The 23,731-nt window shown below is 48.2% G+C and overlaps 2 protein-coding genes across 4 annotated transcripts in view; one reads left to right on the top strand and one right to left on the bottom strand.

Moving 5' to 3' along the window:
- The window catches only part of LOC306807666 (uncharacterized protein), a 51,422-nt gene extending 40,823 nt beyond the window's left edge, over nucleotides 1–10,599 (top strand). Inside the window, exons 2-6 of one of the 3 annotated variants that reach the window (XM_079317468.1) lie at nucleotides 1,705–1,916; nucleotides 2,461–2,568; nucleotides 2,995–3,042; nucleotides 4,802–4,892; nucleotides 7,841–10,599. In XM_079317468.1, the coding sequence (XP_079173594.1) occupies nucleotides 1,827–1,916; nucleotides 2,461–2,568; nucleotides 2,995–3,042; nucleotides 4,802–4,892; nucleotides 7,841–7,881 (378 nt within the window). In that variant the 5' untranslated portion in view covers nucleotides 1,705–1,826 and the 3' untranslated portion in view covers nucleotides 7,882–10,599. Of the gene's footprint in view, nucleotides 1–1,704; nucleotides 1,917–2,460; nucleotides 2,569–2,994; nucleotides 3,043–3,121; nucleotides 3,173–4,801; nucleotides 4,893–7,840 lie in introns of those variants that run through there. The other 2 variants (XM_079317469.1, XM_079317470.1) reach the window with 2 other exon arrangements.
- A 3,086-nt stretch (nucleotides 10,600–13,685) lies between these two features.
- LOC306807229 (uncharacterized protein C3orf18 homolog) lies at nucleotides 13,686–21,712 on the bottom strand. Its single transcript, XM_079316583.1, has 5 exons — nucleotides 21,584–21,712; nucleotides 17,995–18,383; nucleotides 16,624–16,649; nucleotides 14,997–15,126; nucleotides 13,686–13,785 (listed from the first exon to the last, which is right to left on the bottom strand). Exons 2-5 carry the CDS (start codon nucleotides 18,226–18,228, stop codon nucleotides 13,705–13,707), a joined length of 471 nt encoding a protein of 156 aa, XP_079172709.1. The 5' UTR covers nucleotides 18,229–18,383; nucleotides 21,584–21,712; the 3' UTR covers nucleotides 13,686–13,704.
- Nucleotides 21,713–23,731: the final 2,019 nt, after the last annotated feature.

The following is a 23,731-nucleotide window of genomic DNA, read 5'->3' as shown; positions in this document are numbered from 1 at the left end:
AAACTCTTTTTTTTTTTTTTTTTCCCTTACTGCCTCTCCTCCAGATGCAGCCTGAACTCAGAGACCTGAGCTGTGGTCTTTCCATTGCCCTCTGATCAGAGGGTTTGATAGAAAAGCTGAGTGTGCAGCAGCACCTGTGAGCTGGGGCCCAGCAGTGTGCACAAAGGGACACCCAGGAAGTTCTCTTCATAGGGCTGCTCATGCATGAACTGGAACTGAGCCCAGCTGCTGCCCTCCAGCATTATTTTAAACAAAAGTCACTCTTCTACAGCTGTGCCACTACTGCCTTTGTTGCAGGTACAGCCTGCTGGAGGGACCTGGGGACTCAGCAGTGCTCAAGGCTTATGGGGCAAAGAGTTCTTTAAGCTTCCTGTTGTTATCTTCTGTTTAGCAGGTGGAAAAGAAGTAAAACAGGTAAAGGGAAGAATTGCAAAGCGAATTCTCAAGTGATGGTTTTGCAGGGAAGTTAGAAATGCATGATTCATCTAGATGCTCCTGCTTTCCTGAGCAATAAATGATGCTGCTTTCCTAACTGCCCTACTCCCAGCTGTGTATTTTGTGATAAGAACTACTGACAAAAGAGGATTCAGCCAGCACTGCTGCCTTCTGAACAGCTGAGCTCAGCCTCCTAATCCCCTCCCATTTTCTTGAGCCCTCCTTTGTGTGCCAGAAGAAAAGGAAAGCCAATGTCTGGAGGGTGCTGCACATGGACTGAGCTCAGATCCTTGCCTGGGTTTTGACTTGCACACAAGCAGAACTTCAGTGACTCCCACCTCTCCTAATGTGCTTGTGATTTAGGTTTCTGCTGAGGTTCTGGTCAATGTCTCCCTTCCTCTTCCTGCCTAGGGATGTGAGGGTGTCCAGGCTTGCATTCAGCCCTCTTTCTCTGGCAGGCAAGCCAGAGGAGAAACCTTCAGCAGAAGCAGGGAAGGTTACTGGTTTCCTATGTGCTCTTAACAGCTTGGTTCTTGGTTATTTCTTAGAGCAAACAGTTTGGATCAGGGCTCATTCCAACCACAGCAGGCACTAAGCAGAGCTTGGGGGCAGGCAGGAGGCTGACAAGCTTGCTGACTCAAACTTCCAGCAGACAAGCTACTGCTCAACATCTGAGCAGAATCCAGGTCTAGGAGCTTGTGTTGTCCTGTAGGAAACAGTGAGTCTCATGTAGGACCAAAGGCACTGAATGGGATCAGGCCCCCTCTCCAGACAGTGCCTGTTCAGGCAGTGACTAAGAACAAGCTCTGGTGGGACAGCTCCAGAGCCAGACTTCTTAGTTTGTACCCTTGGACTTGTTCTCTCAGACATGCTCATGTAAGGCTTTCTTAGCTGTAGACTTTGGTCTCAGGATTAGCTTTAGTATTTGACAGTATAGGAGCCCTTGACTGGTACTTTTATAAGTTACTACCACCACTTTATCTCCCACCTCCTTCCTCTTTGAGCAGAGGAAGCCTTCAGAGAGCTGCAGAAATTGTCTTCTTTGGTTCAGATTAAACAGGGCAAGGTACCAGCATAGACCATACCTGGAGCAATTCAATTCCTTTGGCCAAAAGCCTCAGAAAGCTGAGGAATAGGCCAGGTAAAAGCAGGATTGTAGAGTATTTATAGAGCACAGTTATGCTCTCAAGTGTCTGCTGGGTCCTGAACTCTTGCAGCTGATGAAAACAATAGCAAGCTGCCACACCTGATTCTTTCTCATTATTTCAGCCTTGCAGGTAGAGGAGAATCTGTAACAAGATAAAGCAAAAAAGAGGAGACAAGTTTTCTTTCCCAGTCCAGGAAAAATAAACCTGTTGGATTATAATCTGCAAACAGTGGAGAGTGCCAGCATGAGCAATGAGAAGCCAGAGAATCCCACCTCATCTACAGTGACTGAGGTTGTGAAGAAAAAGAGAGGGAGACCAAAGAAGCAGCCACAGGTGAGGGAACATCATCCCAAGAGGCTGCCTGAGGATGCCATGGCAGTAGCCCTGGGAGGCTGCTTGCTAACAAGGACAAAGGAAGGAGGGGTGTTCTGTGGTAAATGCTGGGGCTGCCCAGGACAGCAGTAGGATCTGTACCCTGGGCAGTCTCAGCTCCTGGCCTCAGAGGCACCTCTAATGTGACAGGCAGTGACACTTCAGCCAGGACATGAGTGAGAGGGGCTGACCAGGTCTGTTTTAGTCTGGAGACTTGCACATGTTGTCACCCTCTGTTTTTCCACCAGTAATTGGATAGAACAGGCAAGACCCCCTGACCATAATTCATGGAATTTATTAATTTCCCCAGCCCAAAACACAAAGAGGCAGGAATGTTGCTGATCATCTTCTAATGCACTTTACAACTGGAAAAGCAGAAACAGCCAACTGTTTAAGGGTCTGGGTGGTCTTAATGGGGTAAGACGGTCCAAGACCAATCAGAATGAGAGAACATGAATTGTTTCAGAGATCATCCTGCTTAAATGGTTTTCTCCTTTTATCCCAGGAGGATGGTGGAGACATCCCACAGGATGCTGTGGAGCCACAGCCAGTGAAGAAACCACGAGGAAGGCCAAAAGGAAGCAAGAAAGTGACTGGTCTAACTGGAGGAATGGTGAGAGGAAATGGCTTATACTCATTTAAAGGGGAGAGAAGCACAGCCAGAGAGACAAACAGGGATGTTTCTCTTAGCTTAAAGATAGTGAAAGTTGCCCTGAATTCAGCTCAGCTTTAATTGCTACTGTTGGACAAATCAGTTGTGGTTTTTGTCCTTACTCATCTCCCAGCCTTCCTGTGTTGCCACTGCTTGTTCAGCAGTTTCCTTCCAGTGTTTCTGCTCCACCACTGCCAAATAATCACAACCAGTGCAGTCAGGCAGGTGTTTCCTCCTCAACTGTCTTCTCTCTCCAGCTTTTGCTTTTTCTGCTGCATGTGAGACAAGACCTTTACACAAAGGTCACCTTGGCCACCTTCAGTGGTTTAGTCAATGGCAGCAAATCTGAGAGCTGACAATATTTCCCCCCCTTTGTTTTCAATAAAGGCAGAACCTGCTGCTGGGAAGAAGCGAAGAGGGAGGCCCCGCAAGTGGGTGAGTGTGGTGTTCAGTCCTTTCCCTCTTCTCCTGTCACAGATCCTGGGGAACTTCCAACTGTGTTTGCCCTTCTCAGATTGTGTCTGCCACAACATTCTTTCAGCCTTTGTAGCCTGGAAATAATCAGGGAAGCTCTGATTGCCTTCCTGATGGCCTCTAAGATTCAGCTACTGAAGAATTGAGAGCCTGGGGGAGATGCTGTACTTAATTCAAGACATACCAGACTTCCACAGTACAGCACTTTCTCAGGCTTGGAATGTCAGACCAGAGATCCCATCCTTTCTTACAGAGAAGGGTTGTCTTCCCAGGACATTTGAAAGACTGAAGTGATTGCTTAGCATGTCAGTTTGTCTCAAAAGAAGAAACTTAAAATTAAACTAACAGAGAAATTTGATTAATGGAGAAATTTTGAGTCCTGCCAGCAGGAGACTTTTATGCAGCAAACAAAGGGTTAGTAGGAATCAGTAGCTAAGAGTAAAACATTCCAGGTGTAAGAACAAGACCAAAGCTTTTAATTAATATAGATATTCAGCCCTGTGAACTATTAATGGTATGCTATTTGTCATTAGGAGTGGTTAAAAAACCCCACAACAGCCACAAGCCATTAGTTAGTGTGCATCACAAAAATTGCTGGATCCAAACCCAAGCTGTGCATTTGATGCAGGAATCTATAGGTTTGTTGTATAGCTGAGGTGGCACAGGAGTGCTCAGGAGGTAAAGGAATACTTCTGGCTCAGCAGAACCAGAGGGGACAGAGCAGCCTGGGAGGGCCATGCAGAAGGCTTGGAAGGAAATGTTCACCACCAAAAAAGTGCCAGGATATGATCAGAAGAGAGATCAGAAGTCTTTCCTAATGTGATGGTGACTTTGCCATGCAGATATTTCCTGGATAGTAGGAATTGTTTGCAAACCCTATGTAGAATGTCCCAGACAAGGGAACTGCTCTATAAATCTGTTCCTTCTCTGCAATCTAGGTGAGATAGTAACAGTCTAGTTCAGCACTGCTCTTGCTCAAAGCCCATTGCTTTCCCTAAGCCCATTTATGTTATTTAAATACACTGGGGAAGCTTGTGTTACTAGTGCTTAAAGCAGCCAGCTGTGCAAACTGGGATCCTCAAGCTCTGTGGAAAATAATCAGTGGCAGAAATGTCCATGTCTTACAGAACAAAACCTTACCCAGTGAATTCTTCTGATGTCATTTGTGGACTGACAAATCTCAAAGACAAACAGGAGGACATAGTTCTTAACACTTCAAAATGTGTCATTTTAACTTTGAGTGAAGTGTTCTGATGTTTCAGTTCAGAATTAAACAGCTGAATTTTTGAGGAGTAAAACCAAAGCAGAAGAAAAAGAACAATTACTTTAGTTTTAACTGTCAGTAGACAAAATGTTTAGTTGGTCAAGACAGGGAAACAGCCTGAAATATAGCAAATATTCTTGATGAAAAAAAATCTCCACAGGTGCATAATGGGCAGATGTTTTCAGACTGGGCTGTGTCTCACCAGTCTGGTTATGGGATGGTTTATTAGGGATTCTGACAACTATTCAGACTTGTGAGTGTATGTGGACACTACATGCCCTGGTGTGTGCCCTTGCCTGTGGTTGGATGTAGGAGTTGGTGGCAAATGGATGTACTGTCTGGGCTGCATAGTCCTGTTTAAATAATAATCCATCTACTTTGCATATCTGCAATTTTTTCTTTTGCTACCTAATTTTGCATGGGGGAGTTGTTTATTTTTGGTGGTTTTCTTTGTAGCCTCAAGCAGTGATCCAAGGACAAGAGTCTCAGGGAGGAGATCCTCTGGAAAACAGTGACTGGAATTTGAACACCTCATCAGCCACACAAGGTTTGAAATTAGACAATGATAATTACACAAGACTAAGCAGTGTAGCCATGCTCTGCTCTGGCAAACCATGCTTGTACCACAAAGTTCTAGCACTGCAGTCTTTCTGGTAAATTCTATAAACAGAGGAACATTTGGAAGGCTTCCAGGCACATTCCTTCCATCTAATTCAGTTGTGACTGCTTCAACAGAAGTGGAGGTAGAAGAAAAGGAAGGAAGAAAGTCTATATCTGTCTTTCCAAGAAGTCACACATCTGAGATTATGGTCACTGGTACAGGTACAGCTCAGTGAAACTGTCTGGCTGGTGTGTAAAAAGTGAAAATAGTCTATTGCTATTAGTCTTGCCTTACTTGAAAAACTTTATGAATAGAAGATCCCTTGGTATTTGGCACATTTTAGTACTCTGGATTAACTCCAGAATGCTTCCAGGATGGTCTTCCTCTTTTATTCCTGGCTTGTAGTGTAAGGCAGAGCTCTCTGGCAGAGGCTGGCACTGGCAGAGGTGCCTCAGCAGCACAGACAATGATGGCACTGGCCAATTTCTGTAGAAGGCTCCAATTTATCTAAGCTTCTCTGAGATGAGATGCCAGATACGTATTATCACTATTGTAGGAAGATACAGATGCCCAGAGCCCCAGCCTCAGCTGAACCCTGTGAAAGGACAAATGAGGCTATACTGTTCAGGACTGCTTCTGAAGTAGATTCCAGGAATGCCTGTGTGCATCTATGTCCTGTCATCAGTGAGCCTTGTAGGAAGCTCTTAATGAAGTATTCTCCCTGGAGGGAGAAGGGGCAGGAGCCCAGGGGAGGCAGCTGTTGCCTGTTTGCCATGTGGCAGCACAGCTGCTCCCTCCTGCCATTGGTGTGCGAAGCGACACTGGGCAGCCCTCCCAGCCCCGGGTTCTTAGAAAGTCCCTGGAAATGCCACATGATGAAATAAATGAGGAGTTAACCTCAGTTGCTCAATTCAGTTTCCTCTGGGGCTCCTGCTCCCATATCGCTTCCTGCCACGGAGCTGTGCGCTGACATCAGCAGAGCCGCAGCCTCTCAGGGGATGAGCTCACCTCCGCCCGGCCGCCTCTGCCTCTGGTGCAGTGACACTGCCCCAAACCACAGCACTGAGGGACTTTCTTCTCCTTTCAGCCCGAGTGGGGCCCGGGGCAGGCAGCAGGGATCTGTTTCCCTGCCGTTGCAGTGAGGTCGCAGTGGCAGGATGGGCGGATGCTGCGGTTGCTGGAGTCGGCCGAGCAGAGCAGAGAGCGCAGCCCCAGCGCTGTGCTGCCCCTGCTGGCCGGGGACAGGGCCCTCTGCTCCTGGGGAGCCTCTGCACTTCTGCCAGAGCTGAAAAACGGCCAGGAAATCGCGGGGAGAAGGATGTGCAGCATGAAACCAGGCAGTCCTCTGGGAAAGTTCTTAAGTTATTTGCTCAGGAGCTTGAGATGGAGTGGTAATCCTGGTTTAATACTTCTGGCTGGAAAGGGAAAGGAGAAGCATGTTGTTCTGGCTTAATGATCTTGGGGTTAGTTTGCAAGCACAGTGCAGCTGTAGCAGCTTGCAGACAGGTAGTTTCTGGATTAACCCATTCTGTGGGTCTGGGTTTTACTGGGGTATTATAACCTGCAAGTTTATGTGCTACTCATGCAGGAGGCTTCTGCTCTGACACTCATTAGCAGGAGTCTGTGATCTTGTAATGATCTGCTATGGACACAGCCAGAGCTTTGGTCATTGAGAGTTTAATGGGGATTTCTTTCTTTCCTTCCAGGTGAGGATTTTTGAGGTGTTGCATCAGGGAGGGGATGCAAGGGTACACGTGCTTGCCCATCCTTTGAGTTTTACACTGCACAGCTCTGGGTGGGAAAGAGATGTGCCCTGGGCTTCATGTCGGCAGCATTCAGATGAATTCTGAAATAAACACTGACTCTGTCTGTTGTGGAGAAAATTAAGATATACAAAGAGCTGAACTAGAAATACACTGGATTTGCAAGCCTCAAGTGGGACAGAGAGCTGATGTAAAGCCAGCTGGTTTTTTTCCCTTTTGGCCTTTGCCTGGGGATCTAGCTCTGGTATTCCCAAGGCACTGGTTATGGGGGACTCCAGCTTACCAAGAGCAGGCAGGAATTGGTTAATTGCTCAGGCTCTGTAGTGTTGCTGCCTTTCGATGCTGCCAGTCACAACTCCAGCATTAACATTTCTGTTTTTCTGACTCAGGAAGCATTTAGTTTTTTTTCTGTCAGTACCCTTACTGAAGGATTGATGAATCTCATTTCATAGGCTCCTAAGCCACAGTGGCAGATGTGGTTTGTCTGATTAACTGTTCTTGGCTAATGAACTGTAGATGTGAGGGGGGAAAGAGGTTGCTTTATGGTAGAATTTTCAGGAGCCAGTGCAAAGCCCAGAAAGCAGTCTTGGGATCTTGTTCCTTTTTGTCTGTCTTGCCATCCCTGCCTTCTTTTTCATACAAACTTTGTCTCACTTTGTTTCCTCTGCTGCCCCAATGGTTACCCCAGCTCCCCTGAAAGCCATGGGTGAGGCACAGATGACAGCACGCCTGCGTAGCCAGAAACATTCCCCACTCCCCATCTCCAGACATTCTACCATCAACTTCCCCTGTGTTTAATATTGGGAGGGCACTTGGAGTACCTGGTGTCTCATGAGGGTTTGAGGTAATTTCTGTCAGCAGGGGTGGTTGAGTGTTTGCAGAGCAGAAACCTGACAGTTGCACACACACTGTCACTTCTGGGCCCTCAGACTCATGCTGAGCCCTGCTGCCAGGGAAGCCATTTGTGTCCTTTAGCTGGTACAAGAGCAATGGGAATGTTGTGAAGACCTTTGGTTGTTGGGGAGTGGATCCTTGTCACCTCTCAACCTTGTACTAGCTCTGTAAGGAGTATTGGGCAGCAGGGCTTCTGGATCCAAAGCTCTAACTCTCTCTCTGTGATCTTTCCTTTAGGCATCACTGGAAAAGATGGTTCCAAGAGATGTCTTGAGTAGCATCCCTGCTGCAGCTCATTAGTGTCCCACCTGTTCATGTCATGCTGAAGCCAGAGGACTGGAAGGCAAATGGAACTTTTAATGTTGTATTTCAGACTCTTCATTTGTGATAATTTTAGTCAAGTTCTCTCCTGTTGCCTGTGGACTTGCTTACCCTAAACATCCAAACAAGGATTTAAGGGAAAGAATGCCAAATGCCTTGTTGGAGAGATGCCTTTTACAGTTTGTAGTATATCTTTGAGTATAACAATTTCTCTTTCAATACTTGGATAACCTGGTGCCTTGCCCTGCCACAGAGAGCAGTACTTCAACAGAAGTTGATTCAGCAATACAGATACAGGAAAGGAAATCTATTTACACAACTAATGGCTGAGCTTGTCTACCATATCACATCTAGCAGATTGGTGGAGCAGTGCCATGAGTTAAGTTTTGCTGTGTTGCCCATAAGGGGACAGCCTTTGAGTCTTTTCTTGACTATTTCAGAAAGAAAAACCTTCATGGCATTTCCAGCTTGCCCTGTGCTGCTGTTCCTGTGACCATAACTTGCATGCTATAGGGGAAAAGTTTGCACCCTGGTGTCTTAGGGATTGATTCTGAAATTTTTATCCTAATGTGATCAGCTCAGGGCCTTCTCCTGTAACTTCTTCTGGCCTTGTGGCCCCGAGTTTGATAGCAGCTCCAAGTGTACAATGCTTACAAGCTTAGTCACAGCCACTGGATTTCATCCCTTCAAAGAAGTGCCTGCAAAGAACTGGTTACAAAAGTTGCTTCCTTGCAGAGCCTCGGAATTCAGTTTAAATTAGTTTAAATTCAGTCCCTAACATGTGTCTGTGGGGTCCTCTAGTGTCTCAGCTATGCCAATAAAAGCTGCTGATAGTTTTGTTTTGAGAGACAACAGTAGCCTGTTGCTTTGAGACTGTTGCTGGCTGCCCTCAGTTTCACAGGTTCCAGATTTGTGCTTTTGGTCTTAGAGCTGAACTTGTTAAATTCTGAGAAATTGATGTGTTTTCAATATCCAGTTGCAAATAGTCAAATCCCAGTGGTATTTTCCATCTCCTGGATGTTCTGCCTGCCTATTAAAGGGACAAAGTGGGTATTTCAATTATCTCTGACAGGATGTAAAATTGGCTAGCTATACAGTGTTAAATATTTAAACAGAACATAATTGCCTTTAAATTTATGGTGGTGCATAGTAGAAACCCATGAAATGACTGTATATATTGAACTCATTTATTATCTTTTCATCAGAGTTCTGTTCCCTTGGCAAGTATTTATTTAACACAAGAAAATGTATGCAGAATTAAGAAGGGCTGATTGGAGTGATAATGAGGGGAAAAGTGGTTTCTTTTTTTTCCTTTTGGGTGATTTTGTCCAGTCCACCCAGTTTAGTAGAGATGAGTCCTGATCCCATTAATTCTGCTTAGTAGTGATGAGAGTCTCAGTCCTAATTCTGTGTGGTGTCTTGGTTGCCCTAAGGGTACTCTCTTGTGTATGAAGCTTGGTGGTCACAGCAGAAAACTGCATCACAGATAATCTTTGTGCCTCCACTACCAAATAGCTGAGAAATCAAGGACTAAATGGATTAGGTCACAGGGACTGACCTAAATCCTGTGCTATGGGATGAGCTGTGCTGCCAGATCAAGATGTTTGACCCCCAGCTCCTGCTGTGGGGTTAAATACAGGTGGGACATGACAAGTGAATCTGTACTGTTGATGGTTGCATGAGAAGGTGCAGCTGGTGCTCCCCTCAATTCTGCTGCTCTTCAGTGCAAACAAAAGTTCAGCTGCAGTTCATGTCTGCATTCAAAGGCCATTCCAATAGCAGACCAAAATATTTTACCAACTTCTGTGCCTGATTTTCAGTTGAGTTGGCAGGTTCAGTACTCTGTTTGCAAGGCTGTACTGCCTATCTAATTAACTTCTGCTACCTGAGACCAATAGCTGTTGCAGGGTGAGACTGGAACTTCAGCTTCTAAATGGATTAGGGATTACAACTGTAAGACTCAGGCTTTTCCTGTGACATCAGTCAGTCCCTTCTCAGCTGGTGGCATGGAATAGGGGTGCAAACTGCCTTGGCTAGATAGTAAATCCATCTGCTTTAGGTCAGCAGTATTCCTCTGGGATGTGCATGCAAAGTACCTCTCTTAAACAACAAAAAAATTTAGTGTTTGCTACCTTTTAACATTCTGCTGAAAAACCACAGTAAAGAACTTGTTTTCATAAAAATGCAAATACTGGAAGAGGGCAAACAGAATTCCACTCTTGTAGGAGCTCTGCTGTGTGTAGTTGAAACCCCAATCCATAATGTCAGTTCCCATGTTTATGCAGAGAATTAGAATGGAAGTCAATGCCTATGAAAGGTGGACAGAATTCCAGACATCTTCAGGGAGCTAGGATCTTGCACTGCATACTTGGATTGTATTTTTTTAAATTGCAGACATTTTTTCTATGTTATTTTTCATAGTTAATTACCTTATCTGTGTAGACAAAGCTACCTCTAAGCAAGTGCATGTCAAGTGTTTTTAAACTCAGGCAGTTCTGGTCTGACTTGGCTGAAAAAAAGAGGCCATTACAGGTGGTTAAACCACAAGAGGTGAGTGAGGTTTGTTGTTTAGCAAAGTTTGGAAGTTTCCCATAAATGGTTTTGGTGAAGGCATAGAGTGTTGGTAACTTGCAAATTAGCCTTGAAGTTTGTTTTAAATAAAGGTGTTAAACAAATGCCCCCCAGGCTGCTGCTTTGTCTCCTTGTGCAACATCCTCAGCACACATACACACACTGCTGGACAAGGTGAGTGTCTCTTGACCTGGAGTTCTGGGGATTATAAACAAAAATTTTGTCATTCAGGAGCATCCCCACCTTGATATGAAAACAAAAAATGATGAGTATGAGGATTCACACATGGAGAAAACTGGACAGGCTTCTAAACCCAAATGTGTGCCTAATTCCATCTTTTTGTGTGTTTTGGAGGCTTGGTTGGAACAGAGGCCAATTTTGTTTCACATGTACACCCAGAAGTCTCCACAGTCAAGTCTGTTTCTCTCTGTTCTGTGGGCAATACAGTTACTTAGCTTTTCATACAATTAATTCTCTGCCTGTGCATTGCCTCTTCAGTTCATCTGACAGCTTTCCTAACCAGTCCCAAGTTTTGGGGCTGTGGGCCAGATGAGACAGCAGAAAATCTGAAATGTATTAGAAATATCATCATGTTCTGTTCTCCTTGGTGTGTGCAGAGCTGCAGGTGAGCTGATGAACCTCTGGTTTGTGCAAGAATTCAGTTTAAGAATAAATTGGGATTTCTGTACTCTGGATGCCCAGGACTGGCAGCTGGGAGTTCCTGTTCTTCTGACTCCTCCAGCTAGCCTTTCTGAAGAGATATGAGTTTCTGTGCTGTAGAATGCTAAACTTTCACCCCCCTTGCAAGTTTTTCACATTTAGTTCTGTTTTTGAAAGAGCAGGGTCATTCACTGCACACCAGTTACCAGCAGATACTGGGGATACACTCCAGCAGTTGCTGTGGGAAAATGCAAATGATGGAGAAAAAGACAATCACAACTAGACTTTCATGTAAATAGTTTAATTATATTTCAATGCTTTAAAACACAGAAACACTTGAATTAAATTACATCATAATGCTTCTGCTAAATTATACATCCAAGAACTGAGAGGAGGTGCTAGGGAACTAAAAGAGTACTCCAGTATTGTTATCCATACTATTCTTTCAGTCTTGCTGTCTGTACTTCTTTGCTCTAAGGGCAGTCATCACAGGACAAAGCCTACCATCACAGGGAGAATGTTTCAGGAGACTTCCTCTGTAGGTGTGTTTGTTGTGCTCCAGCACACGGAGCAAGGCAGACACTGGCCTGACACATTGAAGAAACAGCTCAGCTCACGTTTTTGTTGAGTTTAAAACAACCACTGAACTTCCAATCTCAAGAGTTCTGGGGAAAATGCTGCAATTTAAGACAGCTGGACATCCCTACTGCCCTGTGCATTCTGTGCTGCTGCAGAGCATGGAAAGGGGACAGGTAGTGAAGGGAGAACTTGCAGGAGCTGGGGAGTGTGTTGTGTGTGTGTTAAATTTGGTCCAAATTCTAAGGACCTAATCTGCATTACACTGAATATCTGTACCTATGCACCTTCTTCCAGCTGCATCCCTAGGGTTATACAGCAGCTGCCTTGGGCGTGTCTCCTGCCAGAGCTCCTGGCTAGGAAGACTGGGCTGCTTTCCACACTCTAACCCTGACCTACTCCCAGAAATCCCTAGTTCTCAAAAGACATCTGGATACTGAAACACTAAAGCAATTTAGCTTTGCAAAGCTGCCCTGAGGAAAGCTCTGTCAGTGGAAGAGGGAAGGCTGGTAAGGAGCTGTGCCCTGCAGGGGTCAAGGGCAGGGGCCCAGGGAAGAGTCTGCATTTAATGATTATGGGAAAAACAATCACACAGAGAAAGAAAATATTTAGGAGAACAAAAACTAACTGGCAGGTCCAAACTTGCAACAAAGCACTTGATACCTGAACTGCCACTCTGAAACAACTCTTCGCATAAAGCTTTAGATCTGCAATTTTGGCTTGCCCCGATTCCCTTGTAATGGGTGCTGGGTATGAAATAAAATCTGATTGACAAATGCCTGTAACCAACCACACAAAGATCAGGAGGTGATCAGGGCATGGCTGCTGTGCTGGTCTGCAGCACTCTGGGCCAGTGCCTACCAAAAGACTTGCAGCCACCACGCCCCCACATAGCACGGCCACAGGCCAAGGTGGCCAGAGGCCCTTCTGCACACTCTTCTTTCTGCAGCCCTGAAGGATGCACAGGCAGAGAGATGTTACAGGGAAACCCCTGGCTTACCTGTCTAGTCCCACCTACCTGTTCCTAGCAGGTAACTCAAGCAGAGGCTAAGGCAAAGCTCTGTATTTCCTTCAGCAGGAAGAGAAGGCTCTGACTGCAGGTCTTGGCAGGTAAGGAAGTACAAACCAGCTGTTAGTCATCTCTGGGGGCAGACATTGGGCTGTTGTTGAGCCAATACAAGTTTTCCCTTTTTTAAAAGAAAGCATTTCAAAGCTTAATTTTTTTTCCTGGATAATGCTCTGTACTATGAAAACTTCCCTGAGCCAAAGCAGGAAGGGATAAATGGTACTGGAACCCTAGTTCTGCTCAACTCCTCTTTGTAGCTCAAGCACTGTTATTCCTAGTTCAGCAGCAGGCTCATGTAGCCAGACAGTGACAGTCCCTGTCTCTAGCTGTGTGAAATCCCCTCTGTCTATACAGTAGCTCTAACTTGGGATATTCAGCCACTTCCTCAGTTGTTACTGGCCAAATGTTCACTGTTTAACTTTTTAAAGCCAGTGAATTTCCTGTGCTTCAACATGACCCTGGTGTACATGTATGAGCAGCCACAGGCCTAGAAGGAGATAATCCTGTGGTTGTGCTCTCCCTGCTGTGCCCCAGGTCACCCCTCAGCTGGGGCAGGCAGCTCTCCTGGCTCAAAGAGGCTTTACCACCAGTCCCTGCCAGAGCTGTGGTCACTGCACAGAGTGCCTCATCCATCACTTTCCTTGGGGCCTGGGCACACAAACCCAGAGGAGGTCTCTGAAATGTGCACCTCTCTCCTCTGACCCAGAGAGCAGAGCTCCGTGGTAACACACACACAGAAATCACCACTGCCCTTGCAAAGGGTTTGCTTCCCAGAGCGCTGGCACTTCCCGTGCCTGTTTGCAACACAAACCACCAGGTGCCAGGCTGTGCTCAGTGGCTGAGCCACGCCCGAGGGCAGTCTCTGCTTGCAGGCGGTGGCGGCAGTGAGCAGGTCCCGCGGGGAGCCTCAGGCGCTGATGGCGCTGGCCACGTCGCTGAACACCAGGCGGCTGGGTCTCTGCGCGGCTCCCTGGCTCGGCAGCAGCACCTGCGGGGCAGCGGGGCAGCTCAGAGCCAGCACTGCTGCCCGGCACAGGGCTGCACCTGCAACTGCCCCCTCCAGGGGAGGCTGCCTGCCTAACAGGGCTTAACAGGCTGGGACAGGAAAATACAACAGGCTGGAGAGTAAGTCAGCACACCCATGCCAGTTTACAATCCCCACATCACTGGATTACTGGGTCTCACTATTTATATATATAAGATAGCATGAAAAGGCTTGAGATATCAAGAAGGCCTGGAAATGTGCCTGAACTTGAGCTGTTGTTTTAGACTCTCCCTGTCTTTTTACATTGAATCTTCAAACTTTTGCACTTCCCAAGCATTAGCAAGAGGGATCTGAGGTATCCTGCTGGCCAGTACCTGGAGGGGATGGTTGTGGTTTTACCATGCTGAGGTTTACTCTGGCCTTCAAATTTTCCCCCTTTACTACCTCCAGGTAAGCCTCCTATGTGGACAGATAAAGGGATGTGATGTCCTAGTATGTGCTACTTGGAGGACAAGATCCTTTGCTTATATACACATTTCCTGCTTTTCCAAACTAGTATATTCCATATGTTGGTTCTTGTTCGAGCTCTTTAGCAGTTTGAGTATGTCTCATTATAAGTATTTTATAACTATGGTTGTATTTATTATTTCCTCTTTCCTTTTCTGCCCACATCAAGCTTGCTACAGATTTTCTGAAGGTATAAAGTGTGTGGAGACTGAGAAGTGTTTAGGAGAACTATTGCTCCTGGATGGGAAAAGCAGGGGATGACATGGGCAACACAGAGCAGCTGGAGAGGTATGCATGAAAGGAAAAGTATGTCTGCTCCAAGGACAGGCTGTGTCACTGGTAAGAGACACCTGTTCCAACCATCCCTGCTGGCTCTTCTAGAAAGGCTTTTTGTATGGTGGTGGTGACAAAGGGAACAGACAACACTGTGAAGCTGGACCCAAACAGTGGTGAAAAGCCCTTCTTTCAAATTTCTCCTACCTCTTGTTACACTGGGCAGGAGAGAGCCTCCTGTCAAAGACCTGCCTGACTCCTCAGTCCACCCTAAGCACTCCACAATGCTCAAGTCTCTGGGCTGGAGCGATGGGGAAATCCTTCTGAGGCCTTGCATGGCTTCCTACCCAGCAGCCCCACAAAATCTCCCTGGCCCTGTAAGAATGCAGTGCAGGTGGCAGTGCTGCAGTGGCACTCGTGGTGGTTGTGCCTACCTTGCTCTGGGATGCCTGGGACGATGCTGCATCTCGCCCATGTTCCAGCAGCTCCTGCTCCAGCTCATCCTGTTCCTCGGTGGGGTCAAAGTTGTACATGGGCATGAGCTGGTGCCGCAGCTTCTCCAACCTGCCCGTGGGAGGGGAGGGAAAGGGTTGGTTGAGAAGGACAGGGCTCAGGCTGCTTCCCCACCCCACTGCTGAGGCTTTCTGCAAGCTGCTTCTGCTGCATAGGGATTCTGCTCCTGTGCCTCTTGCTGGATGAGGCCAAGAACCTACTACACACAGCTGCCAGGAGTGGAAGACACCCAGAGTGCAGTTACAGGGATGAATTGCCATCACTAATCTGTGTTGGCAGACATTTACACACAGAGGAATCGGGATTTAAGTTCTTGCAGACCTTAAAAGATTAGGCTTTATGTGGAAGGACAAAAGGAACAGTGGAACATAGTGGCTTGGCATTTTGTGACTTCACCCTCTGCCCACACCAGCCATGTCACAGTCTGCCAGCAGCAGTTCACTTCAAGCTCCAGTGGCCCAAGAGTACTTTAATTTTATGTACTTCAGCCCCAGAGTTAAACAGAAAATAAGGAACAATAAATAGAAAATAGAAAAGAGAGAGATTCTCACAGGGGGCTGATGCCTGTGGATACTGTTCCTACTCTTGTATCATTGCTCCAAAAGACAGAGCTATGAATTATTACTCAAAGGGTCTCCTCAGAGATGGATAATGGATGGGCTGGCTCCTGGGAAAACACTGAATCTGCCTTTGGCTATAGCTGAATTTTGGAGTAGAAGGAAACACACAAGCAGTTACTGGCAGTGTCACCACAAATATCTATTTTGGCAAGTGTTAGGATGACACATTCTTCCCCTGTTTCTCTATGGGCTTACCAGCACAACCATTATGTCCAGCAGTGCTACTTCCACAGGCCAAGCACTGGCTGCTCCTGCAGCAGCACTCAGACCTGGGTGCTGGGCTTTGGAGCTGGGCTTGGAAATTTTACAGTGGGCAGCAGCACTCTGTGGAAGTCTGTGGCCTGGTTAGGCCTGTCCCAAGGATTCAGGGAGGGAGGAGGTACCACAGCTTATGGATCTCACCTGGGTCCCTGCTGTGAGACGGAAGAATCAAGACATGATTCTCCCTCCGTGCTCCTCTCCTCTCTATTTTCAGCCAGGAGCTTAGCAAGGAAATTAAGACATTAACTCCTGGGCTGAAGCTGCATCTCTGTGCTGTGCTACTGCCAGTTGCTGTCACTGCCAGGGCTGCCAGAAAACACAGGGATCTGGGAATGGCTGAAACCTGAGACTGACCTTTCATGATGGAGTTCCCAGCTTATTTATACACCCATAATAACCCTCTCCTCTGTTTTGATGCATCTCATAGGTGAACTGTGATGAGTTTGCAGGATCCCTGACCTCCTTCTGCTCAGCCTTTTTCTCCTTCCAAAACTGTGGAGAAGTCTTTGCGCTGTGGTGTCTGAGGGATGCCCAATCCCAAGAGGGCAGTGTCCCAGCCTGGGTCACACCATGTTCTCACACAGCCATCCTTTACACTCTCCCCATCTCCTGAGCTCACTCTGCATTTTGAAGCACTGAGTTCCCTTCAGCCAATAACAGATCTTACCTCTTCTTCTTCCTGATATACAGAACCTGAAGGAGAAAAAGAAGCATCATTACAGCAGTCCCAGTAGGATGGGGAATAGCTGAGAAATTTTGGGCACACAGGAAAGAGGTAGAGAAGGTTGTTGTCACTGTGCACCAGAGTGAGGGAAGGGAGAAGTGACAATGAAAATGACACTTCAAAAGCATCACTGTGAGCTTGGCAGCACATGGTGTCTGACACTAAGTGCTCAGTGGCCTGTTATTAGGTGTGTTAGTAGGAGTAAGAGTATTAGGTGTATTATCAGGTGTAGCTCAGCACATTTCTGTGGCTGCAGGACGTATGTTGCAATTTAAGAGTGGATGAAAAAGCTTCCCTTTGTGGTTTTCATGTGTAGATTTCCTACAGCACAGAAATGCTGCTATCCCCCTCCCCAGTACAAAGGGAAGAAGCAAAGAGGGAGGGCATGCTCAGGGACTTGCCTCTGTCAGCCTGTGCTGGGAAGAATGGGAGGCTCTGGGCCTCCACAGCCTTGTTCTGGGAACTACCAACGCTGGATGCTGCTCTTGGGAACTTTTGACCGTTTCCAGGTTTTCTTAGGGGCTTTTGTAAAACTCCTCCTGGGGCCTGCAATGAAATTTTGCAGTAGGCTCCTCTGATGGCTGTACTACTGAAGCCCTTCCTCATACAAGGAATGGGAGTTTGCTGCTACCTTCTGTTCTCTGTTGGCAGGGAAACGATCTGGTTACATAAAAAAAAGAGCTGCAGCCCTTGCACTGCCCATGGCAGGCCCAGAACTAGGATTTCTGAAAGCTTCTGCCCACAGCATTAATGGCAAGGTTAGTGCCAAACACACCAAACCCTCAAGGACTGACCCCAGCATGCAGAACCTTGGAAATGCAGTCCAGGGTGAGTCTTGCTGAGATAGATTCAGGCCACTTTAATTCAAAAAGAATTACCCCAGGTTCACAGGGGGGACTAACATGGTTTCAATAGTCTGCTTGAAAAGCTAATATGGATAAACATTCTTGTGGGGCCCAAGAGAAGGTTTAAATCAATGCAGCTGTTCCAGGTAACAAGTCAGAACAGAATCTGCTTTCTTTTCCTTTTAATTGAATTTTGTATTGCTATTAAAAATAAATACTGACACTACATATGGCTGCTCCTAGGCCTGCTGAGCATCCCATTTGGACCAGACCTCAGGGAGACTGCAGAAATACTGGAGCACTTGATAAAGGCCTTAAAAAGAAAGGAATCTCAGGAACTATCAGTTCCCAGCAGTTTTGGGTAAGATTTTAATAGAATACAAATAAATTATTCAGTGCAAATCAGTCCTAGAACCTCTAGCCACCCTCCACCCTCAAGAGACAGGAATGTTTAGCTGGGCTCTCTTACCATTGCTACAGCCAGCCCAATCACAGTAATGATCCCAAAGGAAAGCAGCATGGTGCTCATGCCAGGTCCAGTGCTGGCCATATCTGGGATTTTGGTGCTGTTGAAACTGGTAGTCTCAGGGCTTATGGTGGATGTTTGTGGTACAGTCACATCCAGAGCTGTCCCTGGCTCTGGCTTGGCCATGGTGGGGGTGCTGTGATGCAAGTCATGCACAGGGGGTGAGCTGGAGCTCATCCTGCCAGCTCTTGGTAGCTCCTGTTACCAAGCTGTTGTCCTCTCCCATCAGCTACAGAAGTGCAAAGCTGCCCTTCCAGTCGAGGGCCCTCATGTGAGACCTCTCCTGCAGCATCACCACTGACGGGTTTTCTTAGGGTAGGAACCACACTGGACTCAGCCTAGGAGAGAATGAGAACAAATGAACAGTGTGGGGCTCTTGGAGACAGGCACAACCTGTCCCACAGCTCCCCAATCCTCCAGCACAGCTTTTGAATACCTGCTCAAAATAAGAAAAACGTTTTTTGATCATACTGAGCCCCCACAGTCATGGCTGGTTCACTTGGAGTTGGTGATAACTCTCCCCTCACTATTCCAGCTCTGCCTCCTTGCAGTCACTTGGAGATCTGTGTGGGGACAACCTCAGAATTCTTGTCTCTGGTGCACCTCAGGCTGAACCAGGTGGTCTCCATCTGCCCCAGGATAGAGCATTTTCCTGCTTCTGTTTCTTCAATTTTTGGAAAGTTGCATTGATCCCCTTATCAGTGGGAACATACCCAATAAAATGACACTCAGCTGTGAGACATCCATATCTCAGGATGCTTTTTATTGAATACAAAGCAGGAGTTCCCTGTTGTGCTGAGTCCCTGCACCATCCACTGGCCCACTGCTGTTCATCCCATGTGCTCTGGAAGGGGTGGGTTTCATCCATCTAAAGACACTGAGTATTTCTCAATCCCACATGAAACCACCCACTCAAGCTTAGTCATGCACTGGCAATTATTAATATTAATTTTAAAATTAGTCCAATTTTGGATTCTAGTTGTGAAATTTGATAGATCTGTTCATGCTGAGAACATGAAAGGCTCTAATTGCCTTCACACTTCTATTGTGCAAATGATCAAGAGTTGCAAAACACCATGGGATGAGCCTATGGGAAGTATTTGTACACTTTGTTTATAAAAACACTGTCTGTAACTTTAGGGTTCCCTGAAAACACAGCTACCTCTGGAGCTGAGCTGACCTGAGAACTTCTGTAGCAATCCTCTGCTAACTTCCCTGCAGTTTAGCAGACATTACATCTCTGGGCTGGAATGCAGCTGGGACAGAGGGGTTAGTGAGATCTGAATAGAAAAAGATGTGCCTGCAAAGAGGAACGAGCCATTGTTCTGCTCCACTCTGTTCCATTCCAGGCAAGGTTACTGTGCAGCTCCCATATCTGTGGTGCCTTACTGCTGTCCACAACTGCAGGAAGCAGCATGAGCAACATCTGCCACTAACAACTGGAGCAGGGACACCACTCCTGCCAAGCAGCACCAGGCTGTGCAGTGGTCAGCCAGCAGCTGGAGCAGTCACCTCGACTTGTCCTGCAGCTCCCTGAGCAGGTAAATGCCTTGCCACACATGCAGGGTCTGCCTCAGGCCCCTGGAAACAACTTTGTGAAGCAGGGGGAAATTCTGAAGTGCCTGGGAGACTGTGGGAGCTGTCAGACTCCCTGGAGTTTCCAGAGAAATGTGAATAACAACAGTTCTGCTCTGGTCTCTCCTAACATTGCACTGGGTCATGAGTCATTGTAGCTGAAGGGGACTGTGCCCTTCACTGACCATTAAGCCCTGCACTCTGCTTGAACCACAGGGCACCTGGACTTCTCCAGCCATTACTGACCACAGGAGAGCTCAGTGGACACTTAGACAAAAAGATGACAAATTTGAAATCATTGTCACAACAGCAGCACCAGTGTCAGCCCAGCAGGGCAAGGGAAGGAATTATTGAGCAGATTGAGCAGCTGCTCAGGCAGAATCCATCAATTTGTGCTATTCAGGGAGACTTTCCATAATGGTAATACCCATTTTTAAAAAAGCCTCTACCAAGGAAATAAAAAGTGGAAAGAGAGCCTAAGTGAAAGGAGTGAAACAGGCTCAAAGGGCTTTGCAGAGTTTGGCTCTAGATCTTGAACAGCTCCTAAATTTTGGAAACAAAACAGGTTAGGCCTTCAACTGAATGTGGTGTCAGTTCTGAAAAATCAGAAAAAGCTGGGTTAAAATGGGCAAGCTGAAAATCTGGTCAAGGAAGAATGGGGCCTCTTTTTCTTGCTCTTGGCATCCTGTTCATGCTGAAGGATTTCCATGCCCACAGACCCAGCTCTAAAGCAGTCCTGTGTCAAAGCTTTCTGACCTGGCTTAGGCAAGCACTTCCAGGTTCAGACAGGGCTGTTTCTGCTCCTCAGCTCCTCCTGGTCCAGGCTGCAGTCAGTCAGACAGGGAGGCTGAGTGCAAGCACAGCTCAGGGCCCACACTAACATGGCAGAGCTGGGGTGGATCATCCTTCCCCACCACCTTCCTTTCCCAGCTGTCATCCTGGTGCTGGAAGTTTGATCTGCAGGCTGGGCACACTCTAAGCCTCTGATGGCAGCTGTGGGGCTGTGGACAGCTACTGCCTATCACTGGCAGGTTCCAGCATAGTCCATGCACAAATAGAACAGAAGAGGAACCAGATCCTCAGCTGCTGCCAGCTGGCATTGTTCCACTGTCTGCACCAAGAGAGCTCCTCGCACAGCCAGGACTGCTCTGTGCTGGCCTCTGCTGTGTCTGTGAATAGGGACACGTTTGTTTCTCTCCCAAGCCAGCACTTTCAAACTGATCTTTGATAGGTGCTGCTCACTTCTGAGATGCAGAACATTGTTTTGGGCCCCACCTTGAGCCTTTTCTGAAGTCTTGGTTTTAATCTCTCTGTGCTGCTTTTCATTTTGGGTGTGACAGGAACAGAGATTTGTCACAGGGATGAAGATGGGTCAGAGAGTCTCAGGATGAAGAATAATAACAAGTGTAGTTCCTGCATTACTTCCAGATGAAGTATCTCTAGTAATTCAGCAGTGCAAGCTGCACTCTGTTGCTGCTGGTAACGGGATGTGGCTTGCCGGTGGGTGAACTTTTGGCTTCCCCTCTCTTCTCCAGAGCCGCCCAGGCTCCGGGGCAGCGGGAGGCCGCGGGTGTGTGGGCGCTGCCCGAGAGGGGCACGGTGCCAGCCCAGCCCGGCCCGGCAATGTCACGGCTCCTCGGCCCCGCTCTGACACACGCTGCAATGACAGTGCCCGCCCGTCCCACCGCACCGCTGCCCGGGCTCCATCCCTGCGGCAAGTGCCTCCTTCCCCATCCCGAGGAGAACTTTCCGGGCGAATAACGGGGCGCGGGGCCCTTCCCTCACAGCCGGCCCGGATCTGCCCGGGACGCGGCCGGCCCCGAGAGGCTGCGGCGGCCCCGCAGCGCCCGCGGAGGGACGGGACGGCGCAGCCAGACACCCCCGCGGCCCGGCCCGGCCCGGCCCACCCCGCCCGTCCCTAGAAGCGCCCCCCGCGCCGGGGCGGCCAGGCCGGCACTTACTGCGCGCTCCCGCCGAGGCGTCCGGTGCCCCCGGGGCGCGGGCGGAGCGGCCGCCGGGGGCCGCGCCCGGGGCCGCGGGGGCCGGGCCGGGCCGGGCCGCTCGGCTCCGCGCGCACCGCTGCCGGCCCCGCCCCGCCGCACGCCGCCGCACGCCATTGGTCGGCGCCCGCGGAGCTCGGCTCGCGATTGGCCGGCGCGGCTGTCACTCATGCGGCGGCGGCGGGCCGGCGGTGCGCTCCCTCACGGCCCGGGTCCCCAGGCAGCCGGCTGCGCCCCCGGCCCCGAGGGAGCCGCCTGTCCCCCGGCCGCGCCGGCAGCCGTGAGGTGAGGCGCTCGCCTCAGAGCAGCCCCGGGCCCGTTCACGCTGCTCGTACGGCTCGTTCAGATCGCGGGTCGGCAGCTCCTGTCCTCCCTCCCTCCCTCCCCCCCTCCCCAGTGCGGCCGCGGGCTGTGCGGTGCTCGCTCGGCGGACACTGGCAGCCGCTGGGACAGTGCGAACTCCAGCCTTGCTCAAGCCTGTGAGTGTGGCCGGGCCTTTCCACAGCCGCCTGTGCGCGTGTGAGGCTACAGGGAGCGGGAGCTGGGGCCGAAAGGGCCAAACCACGGAACTGCAGCGGGGAAAGGAGCTCTGCTTCCTACCTGTGTGCACACAGGTACTTGTACCAGAAGTAGAATGCAGGGACTTCATATCAATAGCTGGTCTCCTTTATTAAGAGAAACAAGGAACCACTGGAAAGAGTCCAGCAGAGGGCAACAAAGATGATGAAGGATCTGGAGTATGTGTCTTATGAGGAGAGACTGCAGGAGTTGGGCCTGTTTAGTCCAGAGAAGAGTGAAAGGGAATCTTATTAATGCAAATAAATATCTCAATAATGGTTGTCAAGAGGATGGTACTGAGCAGCAGGATGAGGAATAATGACCATAAGGTAAAACACACAAAGTTTCACCTCAACATTAGGAAGAGGGTAAACTTTACACTGAGAGTGGCAGGGCACTGGAACAGGCTGCTCAGGGGTCTCATGGGGTCTCTGTCACTGGAGATTTGCTAATCCCCGGCCATGTTCCTGTGTCACCTTCCTTGGCTGGGAAGTTGGACTGGATGATCTCCAGAGGTCCCTTCTAACCCCAGCAATTCTGTGACTGTGCAAATTGTTTCAACCACAGCCAATTAAACTCTTCTCTGCCTCCCTTAGAACGCTAATGGTTGTTAATGTTTTTTTTTTTCTTTTAGTGTTTCTCTTGTAGCAGTAAACAGGATCTTGGAGTGGGAAGCTTCCCAAATAAGTACAGTAGCTGACAGACTTTACATAAAAGCAAGTTTTCATGGGGGCTGTTTGTCTCTGCTGAGATTAATGCAGATGGTAAAAAGGGGTTCCTTGGGCTCATAGAGCATCCATCCCTTTGCCAGGAGCTAGCAGGTAAGAAAATCTGGAGGTCTTTGCTGCTTCCCTGGGCTGTGTTTGATTTTACAGAGGGCAGTGAAGGCCTGAATGTTGCAGGGTTTTCTTGTGCAGCAGGAGCAGGGCTGTGTGCCAGCATCTGCCAAGTTTGTCTCCCAGTTTCTCCCTGCAGCAGCATTCCTAGGGGGCAGCTGCCAACTGCTCAGTAGAGGTATTTAGTTGTTTGTTTGGTGATTTTTTTTTTTTTTTTTGAGAAATTTGAGTAGAGGAGGTTGTGGCCTCTCTGAGACAGTGTTGAAAAGCAGCCATCAATAGAGGAAAGCCAATGGGTGCTCAGGGAAAACCCATAGTTGCTCCAAGGACTGTGAGTCAGAAAGGAGAGGGGCCCTCATTTCTCATGGATCACAGCAGGAAAACGTTGTTGTTGTTGTGTTTGTCTCACACAGTTCCAAGTGTGATATGCAGCAGCTGTTTTGTAAGGTTTCATTTCCTTTGTCTCCTGCAGTCATCTTGTTGTTTTCATTCCCTCTCTGTCTGGCTCTGCCTCTTCTTTAAGAGACTGACTTCCCTCTAGGCCTTTCTGGCCTTTCCATCTTTCAAGTGTTTGTCTTCCCTCTAGTACATTGTGAGGTTTTCTCCTTCCTCTATTAGCAGTTCAGCTCTGGCTCTGTGCCCCCTTGTTTGCCTTTTGGGCATGGTGACAGTGTGCAAGACTCTTGATCCATGAAGTCCAGGTCTTCTCTA

This window comes from Erithacus rubecula, assembly GCF_903797595.1.
Source record: "Erithacus rubecula genome assembly, chromosome: 13".
NCBI lineage: Eukaryota > Metazoa > Chordata > Aves > Passeriformes > Muscicapidae > Erithacus > Erithacus rubecula.
The sequence above is the reverse complement of the archived record's forward strand: the minus strand, read 5'-3'. Positions and strand labels throughout refer to the sequence as shown.

What these genes read in the sequence shown, in the direction of transcription:
- LOC306807229 (XM_079316583.1), bottom strand. Translation starts at nt 18,228, where the DNA reads ATGAGCTCCAGCTCACCCCCTGTGCATGACTTGCATCACAGCACCCCC. An exon ending in TTGGGCTGGCTGTAGCAATG is followed by an intron (nt 16,650 to 17,994) that starts GTAAGAGAGCCC and finishes TTTCTCCTTCAG; the next exon opens with GTTCTGTATATCAGGAAGAA. An exon ending in CCCAGGCATCCCAGAGCAAG is followed by an intron (nt 13,786 to 14,996) that starts GTAGGCACAACC and finishes GCTGCCCCGCAG; the next exon opens with GTGCTGCTGCCGAGCCAGGG.